Source organism: Lipophrys pholis (genome assembly GCF_963383615.2).
Source record: "Lipophrys pholis genome assembly, chromosome: 5".
Taxonomy (NCBI): domain Eukaryota; kingdom Metazoa; phylum Chordata; class Actinopteri; order Blenniiformes; family Blenniidae; genus Lipophrys; species Lipophrys pholis.
Genome location: NC_137628.1, coordinates 21,925,776 through 21,935,993, shown reverse-complemented (window position 1 = coordinate 21,935,993; position 10,218 = coordinate 21,925,776). Strand labels below are relative to the sequence as shown.

The 10,218-nt window shown below is 40.0% G+C and overlaps 1 protein-coding gene across 1 annotated transcript; it reads left to right on the top strand.

The window, feature by feature from the left end:
- The first annotated feature begins 2,290 nt into the window (after nt 1-2,290).
- Nucleotides 2,291-7,426, top strand: cnga1a (cyclic nucleotide gated channel subunit alpha 1a). The gene is made up of 9 exons (XM_080463358.1): nt 2,291-2,545; nt 3,200-3,325; nt 3,442-3,504; nt 3,603-3,665; nt 3,763-3,891; nt 3,984-4,088; nt 4,688-4,794; nt 5,446-6,056; nt 6,164-7,426. Exons 2-9 carry the CDS (start codon nt 3,228-3,230, stop codon nt 7,091-7,093), a joined length of 2,106 nt encoding a protein of 701 aa, XP_080319484.1. The 5' UTR covers nt 2,291-2,545; nt 3,200-3,227; the 3' UTR covers nt 7,094-7,426.
- Nucleotides 7,427-10,218: the final 2,792 nt, after the last annotated feature.

The following is a 10,218-nucleotide window of genomic DNA, read 5'->3' as shown; positions in this document are numbered from 1 at the left end:
CTTCCAATAAAGTCTAGAATAGAATTCAAGATCCTTCTGATCACATATAAAACTCTTCATCACCAGGCTCCGTCCTATATCGAGAAACTTCTAGAAGTGTATCACCCTCCACGAGCCCTTGGCTCTGAGGATGCAGGACTATTGGTAATCCCTAAAGTCCATAAAAGTAAAACAGGAGGCAGGAGTTTCAGCCATATGGCTCCTTTACTCTGGAATCAACTACCAGCCTCGGTCCGAAGGGCCCACACCATTAGTTTATTTAAGAGTAGACTAAAAACCTTCCTCTTTGATAAAGCTTATCATTAGGAATAAAATAGGAGCACTAAGTTGAGCTGCTCTAGGCCTAGACTGCTGAGGGGATTTTCTCTCTCCAGGTAAAGGGAGGAACTCTACATTTGGAGGCTCTGCTTCTTGTCTTTCTTTCTTTTTCTCTGTGTAACAACATTACTGTAGCCACCAGATACTGCCGCCGTCTGTTTTTCTCCCTGACAGGAGGGGAGCAGGATCCAGGGGATCAGACCCAAGACTCGCAGAGTGGAGTTACCACGGTCCTACTACCCGACCCCACCACAGCACCGTGACCCCACCGCAACGGCATGGCCCTTAAACTCCAGACTGAGATTGGTTCATCATCAGACCAACGCTCATCATAGACTTTTTTTAGTATTTGTATTTATCTCGCCTGTCTGCCATTCTCTCTCTCCCTCTTCTATTCCTCTCTCTCCCTGTCCTATCCCATGTACTTTCTCCCCCCAACCGGTCAAGACGGATGGCCGCCCTTCCAGAGTCTAGGGTCCGCCCCACCGTTTCTTCCTGAAGAGGGAGTTCTTATGAACTTTTCTTCCTGCGAGGGAGTTTTTCCTGGCCACTGTTGCTTGTTACATCTGCTTGCTTTGGAAGGGTTTAGTTGGAGTCTGTTGTACTCTATCATTGTAAGAGCGCTTTGAGATGTTTGTTGATGTGATTTGGCGCTTTACAAAGAAAATTGAATTGAATTGTTGTATTTGGTGCTATATAAATAAAGCTCAACTGAATTGAATTGAATTGTCATGATCCACCATAACTAATGGAGTAACTTCTCATGCAGTAGTGAAGAATAACACAATAAATAATCCTTTTAAAACAATGACCCCCCCCCCCCCCCCCCCCCCCAAAAAAAACAACAACAACCCAACAACAACAAACAAACAAAAAATCCTTAAAAAAACTAAAACAAACATGGCTAGACCGGCTACAATCTGCATAAAATTCTCAAGAATACGTACTGTCTATAGAGTCTAAATTAGGGTCTGGAGTAAATTATTGCACTTGTGGACAACAGTTAAACGCATGCTCAGCCACATGCTGGGAAATTTGCTGCTATAAAATTGCACACACTACAACAGCCAACAGGGAGAGCCACTGAACCACAGGACTTCTCCAGTGCACTGACTAATGGAAAAGGATCTCCTGAACACACCACTTATCACTGACAGAGGTTCGGATTTATTTTCACTCATGATTCCTATCCTTTTAATAGGAACCAGACCCACCTGATCTGAAATCTGTTCTACTGGGTACAACCTAATAGGATCAGAGCGGGATATGGATGAGAGTGCTGACTGAGCAGGAGAGAGGGGGAGAGAGAGAGAGAGAGAGAGAGAGAGAGAGAGAGAGAGAGAGAGAGAGAGAGAGAGAGAGAGAGAGAGAGAGAGAGAGAGAGAGAGAGAGCGCTGGTTTTTAAGTCTGCTTTTGCTCAATGAGAGAGAGAGAGAGAGAGAGAGAGAGAGAGAGAGAGAGAGAGAGAGAGAGAGAGAGAGACAGAGAGAGTATTAGCATATTGTCAGGACATACAGCTGTTTACACAGTTTTAATGTGGTAATGAAATGCAAGCCCCATGACGTAAACCATGAAAATTCAAAGTGAGGACATGTTTTACAGTTTAACAAAAAGTGGGGGAAGAGTTTGGAGTCAATCATGTAGTAGTTATGACTAACATTAGAGGGAACTGGCAAGAAATGAAGGCAAGTCAATGTAATGTCCCCTGCAGTGATGGACACTGGACTGTATCTATGTGGGTGTGTATATGTGTGTGTATGTGTCTGTCTGCATATTAAAACCTCTGCTGTTCCACAAATGAACAGGAAAATTACAGCCTGTTGCAGACAAGAAAATATAAAACTGTCAACCCCAGCGCTGTGGATTGGATGCCGACTAACAGGTTAACTGCATGTTGTCAAAACTTCCCTTGAAAGTATCCCATCTCTCCCTGCTGTGGATATATAAGGAGGATGAGTGACTGCCTGCCTCTCCTCTTCTCAGCCAACTCTAATCCTCAAATCCTCGTCAGGGTCACGGAGGCTCTATGACACAGTTAGTTAGACTCAATGCCTACAGGTGTCAGTTCCCAAGCTACATTTGGGATATTATTTTAATTACCAGGTCCATGATACCTGGTATAGAAATAATTACCTGATTCTGTGAATGGCTACCTTCCACACCTAAAACAAAACTGCACACGGATTAAAGAATAATGGACTTCATGCTACTTTGAGAAGTGGAACTGGTAAGTTTCATTATTGCAAAACTGGATCAGGTCATTGTTGTCATATCAAGTTCTCTGATCAGCATTTTCATTTGTGAAAATGTCTTTCCTGATCTGTTTTAATATTAATTAGAGTATAAAAGGAAGTTGCTTTTAACGTCATTCATGTGGATTATATTGAATTTAGTTTTATTCTCACAGCAATGATTCGTTACTGTATCTAAATAAATCTAAAATTGTCAGACAGGAAAATTTGCATTATCAAGAACGATAAGGAAGAAAGTTACAGTTGGTGTAACAGCGATGAAAATCTGAAATAAAATAAAATCTTTAACAAAGTTTTCAATTAAAAATAAAGTATGAAGCAGCAAACGGGGATTTAAGTTTCCATTTAAATACAAAGTGAGGATTTGATGCACTTTGCTGATTATATTCAAGAATAGCAGAGTCATGCAAGTACCAAAACTTTCCCAACAATTCATCCGAAAAAAAGAAAACATGGATTTAATGGTGTGACAAGTGACTGTTTTATCAGAGAAATTAAAAAAAAGAAACAAACAAACATGGAGTGCAACGTGGAGTAAAACCATTGTGCATGTGCAAGTATTTGACCTCTGGTTTGCCACCCAGCTGTCAACTTTGACTAAAATTTCCACTTTGGATTTGTTCCTGCAGGGTAGACTGCAAATCCAAATCTGCTGCCATGACCACTTCTACCGCCTGTCCCCACCTCGCAGTGCCCCCGCCCCACGCTGCACCACCACTCAGCACAGACAGTGAAGAGCACAGCGAGGACGATCTGTAAGCAAAACTTGAAAGACACTCTCATGCAAGCAGACAGCTCACAATGCATCAAGGAGAATTAAGACAATTGTCACTTAATTAACTTAATGTATAATGTTCTTTCCCTGTGACAGAAGTGAGCCTCATTCGAATCCTAATCGTCTGGCCAATGTGAATAACAGCAATAACAATGAAGAGTAAGTCCAATGTGAAGCCATGGAGAGATAAGTAAAGCCAATGTATTGCTGAGTCATTACAGGACGCTTTGTAAATATCCTAATTAATCCTGTTCCAGGGAGAAAAAGCAAAAAAGGAAAAAGGAAAAGAAAGACAAGAAAGACAAGAAGGAGAAGAAAAAGTAAATGTTTTTGTTTTATTTAAATCCTTTGAGTAGATTTGGTATGCGAAGAATATTTGAGAGTCACTTTTTCACCATGTCTCCATGTCCGTTACAGAAAGAAGGAACTGGAGAAGAAGGAGAAAGAAGAAAAAGAAGCAAAAGAAAAAGAGGAAAAGGAAAAAGAAGAAAAGGAAAAAGAAAAGCAGAAGGAAAAAGAGAAAGAAAAAGAAAAAGAGAAAGACAAGTAAAATCAACATTTTGAGGAATGCCCTCAAAATACTTTCAAAATACTGTTGTCAATGTGTTCATTTCTATTTCTATTCTTTCTTTTCACAGACCCAAAGAATTATTTGTCATTAATCCTGCTGGGAACTTGTATTACAACTGGCTATTCATCATCACAATGCCGGTCATGTATAACTGGACCATGATCATAGCCAGGTGACTCCAATAAATCAGTCATTCTTTCAACACTGCAGGTCAAATGTTCATATTATTCCATTCAGTAACAACAAGTGCTGCTCATATCTTTGTCCACATGGAGTTCTAACATATCTATTTCAGGAGCAGCTTGGCTTCGTGATGAACAATAGCTCTGTTCTCCTGAACCTAAGTGGCAGTTCGATTTGTCTTGAGCTCAATGCAGCGGCGAATGTTATGCGTTAGAAATGGATTCCACTTATCTAGTTCCCTTTCCATGCTTCAGCAGTCTCAAAGCCCAAAAGACTAGTCATACTCAACTAGTCACACACACGAGTGACGACTGCCATGCAAGATGCTCAAACACCAGATCTGATGATCCATGTCTTGCTCACTGGACTGGGCCAGAGGAGAGTCTGAACCTGCAACCTTGCGACTGCAGGATGAGCAACTCCACCGACTGAGCTACTGACACAGTTCCCCGTACTATGTTAGAAGCAACCATAGCAGACAAGCTACACGGACTTTGGCTGCAATACTACATGATATTGTGGTGGTATTGTTCAATATTATTAATTTAAAAACCTTTTTAACAGCTCGTGGTCTTCTGCTCCACACAGGGCTTGCTTTGAGGAGCTGCAGTATGATTTCTTGATATACTGGGTCATTCTGGACTACACCTCAGACCTAATTTACCTGGGTGATATGTTCTTCAGGACCAGAACAGGTAAAAAGAAAATGTCTCCTTTTAAACTGTGAAGTAGGTTGATGATGTCTATTTGATGATTAAATATGATGATGTCACTGAATATTCCTTCACTCAAGCAAACCAAGCACGTGTAAAAAAACAAACAAACACTAAAGCGTGGATTTGGCCCAATATTGACTTAAAACACATTATCATTTTAGTTTGACAAATTTTGCATAATTTTCAGATTTTCTTATTCAGAAAAGTGCACTTTATAAATAAAGAAATACAATACATCTGGATGACAAGAAGAAGTACAACACCCACCAAAACAGTTTTATTGTGCAATAATATACAAATGTGTGCCTTTTGGTGCAGATAAAAAAATATTTCCTCTCATGTGTGAAGAGACTCTAAATCGCCCAAATTGCAATCATTATTCAGCAACACAACAGAAAATAAAAGGCATGTAGAAATGTGGAATGGAAATAAATCCCATGGCCATTGACAATGTTTTTTGCGATGACTTGCTTATTACTGGTGCACCCAACTGATCACCTTTGAAGAATGCAAAATTTTCAGATTGAATACTTGCTATATTTTTTCTATTTAATCTCAAATCTAACATGCATTTTAAGCAGTGAATTACAAGGTTTTTCTGCCTGTTTTTTTTATTGAATTTTTTTGCAGGGTACCTTGAGCAAGGCTTGATGATTAAAGATGAGAAGATGCTGAGGGATCGCTACATCGCCAGCTTCCAGTTTCGTCTTGATGTTATCTCCATGTTGCCCACTGATTTTTTGTATTTCTTCCTCGGCCTTGATTACCCCGAGATCCGCATTAACAAGCTTCTGAGGATTGGTCGCCTGATGGAGTTCTTCACCAGGACCGAGACAAAAACCAACTATCCAAACATCTTCCGCATCGGAAACCTGATCATGTACATCCTCATCATCATCCATTGGAATGCCTGCCTATACTTCTCTTTTTCCAAATACATTGGTTTTGGGGCTGATGACTGGGTCTACCCAGCTTTGGATGATCCTGAGGAGCCTGCGTTTGGGCTGCCCGGGAGGAAATATGCTTTCAGTCTCTACTGGTCCACACTGACATTGACGACCATCGGAGAAACTCCGCCACCAGCCCTAGACTCAGAATTTTTTTTTCACGTTGTGGACTTCTTAGTTGGCGTCTTAATCTTTGCTACCATTGTAGGTAACATTGCCACAATGATTTCCAACATGAATGCAGCCCAAGCCCAATTTCAGTCCCGAATAGACAATATCAAACAGTACATGCAGGTCAGTGAAAACTCATTCAGAAATATAAGGAATTACATGATAATTTTCAACATTTGCTAAAACATGTGATTATTCTATCAATGGTACTGATTTCTTTTCTTTTGCAGGTTCGAAAGGTGAGCAAGGACCTTGAATTGCGAGTCATCAAGTGGTTTGACTATCTTTGGAATAACGGCAAGGCACAGGACGAACGCGAGGTGCTACGGTATCTTCCAGACAAACTAAAAGCAGAAATTGCAATCCAGGTCCACATGGACACACTGAAGAAAGTCAGGATCTTTGCCGACTGTGAAGCCGGCCTGCTGATTGAGCTGGTGCTCAAACTCAGACCTCAGGTGTTCAGCCCCGGAGACTACATCTGCAAGAAAGGCGACATCGGTCGCGAGATGTACATCATCAAAGATGGAAAACTTGCAGTTGTTGCCGATGACGGTGTCACACAGTTTGTAGTTCTTGGGAGTGGCAGCTACTTTGGTGAGATTAGTATCCTTAATATTAAAGGTAGTAAAGCAGGCAACAGGAGGACAGCCAACATCCGCAGCATCGGATATTCAGACCTCTTCTGCCTGTCCAAGGATGACCTAATGGAATCGCTGTTGGAGTATCCTGATGCCAAAGGCATGCTGGAAGATAAGGGTCGTCAGATTCTGATGAAAGACGGTCTGATAGATTTGGATCCGGCCAACATCAAGCCTGAGGTCAAAGAGCTGGAAGAGAAAGTCAATAAGTTGTACAACACGATGGAGCTGATGCAAATAAAGCTGAAGAAGATTCTTGGAAGTTACAAGAACACCGACAAAGCTCTGAGGCATCGCATTGCAGATCTGGAGCGCCTCACAGGAGAAGAGGTCGAAGATTCGGAAGAAGAGGAGGGAGAAGTGAAAAAAGAAGAAAAAGAGGAGAAGGAGGAAAAAAAAGATGAAGAAGTGGAAGATGGTGAAGGAGAAAAAAAGGAGGATGGGGAAAGATGTAGTGAGGAAAAGAAGGAAGAGGAAAAAACTGACAAAGCAAAAGAAGATGACGGAAAAGAGGAATAAAGATGCAGAATTTACCGAGGGGAAGAATGATTAAATCCATTGCTTTTATATGACAACAAGCAGTTTTTTTTATGTAATTACAATTGACTCAATTGCAAAAATATGTTTCTTACTGGATTTGTTTCAAAATCAGCTGAAAAATGTAAATTGAAGACAGAAAATCTGTTGAACAAAACTGAACAGATGGACTAAAAACATTGATACTACCTGATTCAAGAAAATTAAAGGGTGTTACTCTTGTATATATTGTACATTACAATGTTTACATAATGGGCGAGTGTTGCAAATGACAAAGTTGAATTTCGGTTCAAATAAAATATTGTATTAAGTTGCCGTCTTTATTGTGATTTATACAGCCACTGCAGGCAAACATTCAAAACAAGCCTGACACTCCCGACGGTGCGGTTCACATTGCCAATATGAGGATAGTACATAGCAGGGATTTACAGCTGATCACATGCTGTAAAGTAGCTTAGACTTGTAAATCATTGAACCTTGGAAGCTCTGAGATTGTAACACACAACGTGTCACGGTCCACCATGTCAGCACTGGCTGCATAGCTGCATGTGGCCGTGAGCTGGGCAGTGTTGTGTGAAGCTCACAGCAATCAACTGATTGGACTCATCTGCAGAAGGGACACACTCAGCCGGGCTTCACTCACTATATAAGTCAGTCTAGAGCCACAGCCATGGATGCTGGATCATAGACTCCTGTAACCTTCCTGGCTGCATTCTGCCCTCCCCAGTTTCAATTCCTGCAGTTCAGTTCTCTGCTCTCCTCCCGAGTCAATCGTGTGTGTATATTTGTTTCGTGCACGTTAGAGTTTTGTTTCATATTCTCCCGACTCTGTGCTTATTTCGTTCATACATTTTTTTTTAAATTCCCGAGTGTAGTGACTTCCTGTGTTTTTGTAGTTTTGGTAATCCTGAGTTCTGGTTGGCGTCTCCTTTCATGTGTAGTCTTGTGTTTTGTATTTAACCTCCTGCCCACTAGTTGGTAGTATTGAGTCTTTGTTGATATACCTCAGTAGAATTTCTTCTTGTTCCTTTTTTCTGCAAGCCTTGTGTTTTTGTAAGATTTAAAGTTTTGTAGATAAGCCTTCATTTTTTGTGTTTACCCATCTGTGTGCTGTGTTTTTTTGCTTTGCATCTGGGTCTCAGTACCGCCCGCGCAGCGCAATGATGATGTGTTTCTTTTTTTTCTGCAAAGACATGGTTAGCAAAAACATTCAATGCAATGAGAGAAGCTGAATAGCCACAAAGTCATAATGAAGGTTCAAAATGGAGTTAATTAGGAACTGTGAAAAACATATTGTTGACTAAAGTCTGTATATCTGCTTTCCTCTGAATATATATTTTTTATTCTAAATTCAACTTTTTTTTGTTTGTTTATTTTGAAGATATTAGAAAACATCTTTGTTCATATCAGACTGTTTTAGCAGCTATTGGTAGAGCTTTTAAAAAGCAAAGAAAGACACGGCTGTCTGGTAATAACAAAAAATGCTTGTTTCTTTATTGTTAACATTCTCTTCAATCATCAGGAATTCCCTCATCAAACTGCATCCAGAGTAAGTTTGTGAATATACTTTACCTACTTGCCAAATGCATTTGATCCACATTTGGGATGCACCAATACTGTATGCCGGTGATTTCCTCAAATTACTGCATTACTAAAAACTGGGATAGTATATAAACAAGCTGACAGTGAGAGGAGGCAAATAACTTTATAATATACATGATGGGATAACAAGACACGGCTAATACAATCACATTAAGGACTCATCAAAACTGAGGGGACTATGGACACATAGTTCCTTCAGTTTATAATAAGACACAGGTTAACAAAATGGGAGCAATCACAGAAATGGAAGTGCAAGAGCTCGGTAAAGTCTACTACAGAGACGTTACCATACACACAAATATATGATATATAAGAAATAGAATTCACAAGAAAACGAAATATAAAGAAAAAAAATTCATTTTCCTTTCTTACTGTTAATTTAATTATACTCAGTATCTCTGAAGTCTCACTCAAATATTCACCATTATTGGAAATTATGGCATAAAGGAAAGTTTGCTCATGACATGATTTTTTTTTGTAAGTCTTATAAAAAAAAAAAAGAAGAAGCAATGAACAACATTATGAGGGACAGAGTTAGAGAAGAAAAAAAACCTCAAAGAGCTTTAAGCTTTATTAATTGATTTTTGTATTCTTTTTTTTCTTCAAACGAAAAAGCAATGAGCAAATGTCTAAAGTGACACATAAAAGGCAGGTGTTGTGAGACTGCAAAGGCTTTGTCTGGCAGTGGCTTTCATTTATTCGAGAGAGACAGACAATGGTGGACAGGCTGGGGTTTACCATTACCAAGTGTTTCGTGTGTCTGTGTGTGGACAGATTGGTGTGTGCATGCATGCATAAAGCGCATTGCTTTACATCAGTGAACATGCTTGATTTGATTTTGTTCAGAAACATCAAAAGAACTCATTTTTTCACTTCAAACACTCATAAATCATCTTCTCTCATCAGCACACCACTGTTACAATTCCAATACAACTGACCAATTTTGGATCAAAGTCAAAGGGTGGAGGAAACAGAAATAAAAAGCACACACTTGCCTCCGAAAAACAGCATGAAAGCAGCCAAGAACACGGGTATTGATTGTCTTTTGTGTTGGTGTTCCTGTGCTGATCGCCACATGACAGAGTCACATTCCCAAGCTGGAATGTGTGAACGAAGTCAAACCAAGAAGAAAAGCCACTAATCTATGATGGCATGCATGGCTGAATGAGCATGAATTAAATGTTATGACCATAATGTACTTCCTTATAACTGACTGTGTGGCACATTGGGGGGGGGGACCAAAGACTGTTGTGATTAAAGAATAGACTACGATAGCAGTGGCATCACAATTAAAATGGTAGCATTTTATTTGTTAAGGGAGTGTCTGTTACAGAGATTTCAGTGGAACAAAACAACCAAAAAAACAACTGACCTGTTTCTCTGAGGTTTTTCCAGTTGACCTTTGAGTGTCATAATCCATTGAGGGGCCCGTTTCTCCTTTGAGGGCTGGTAAATTCAATGTGTTTTTCGGAAGCGTGAGTAAAATCACCATTTAAGGTGAAATA

What these genes read in the sequence shown, in the direction of transcription:
- cnga1a (XM_080463358.1), top strand. Translation starts at nt 3,228, where the DNA reads ATGACCACTTCTACCGCCTGTCCCCACCTCGCAGTGCCCCCGCCCCAC. An exon ending in AACAGCAATAACAATGAAGA is followed by an intron (nt 3,505 to 3,602) that starts GTAAGTCCAATG and finishes ATCCTGTTCCAG; the next exon opens with GGAGAAAAAGCAAAAAAGGA. An exon ending in GTTCTTCAGGACCAGAACAG is followed by an intron (nt 4,795 to 5,445) that starts GTAAAAAGAAAA and finishes ATTTTTTTGCAG; the next exon opens with GGTACCTTGAGCAAGGCTTG.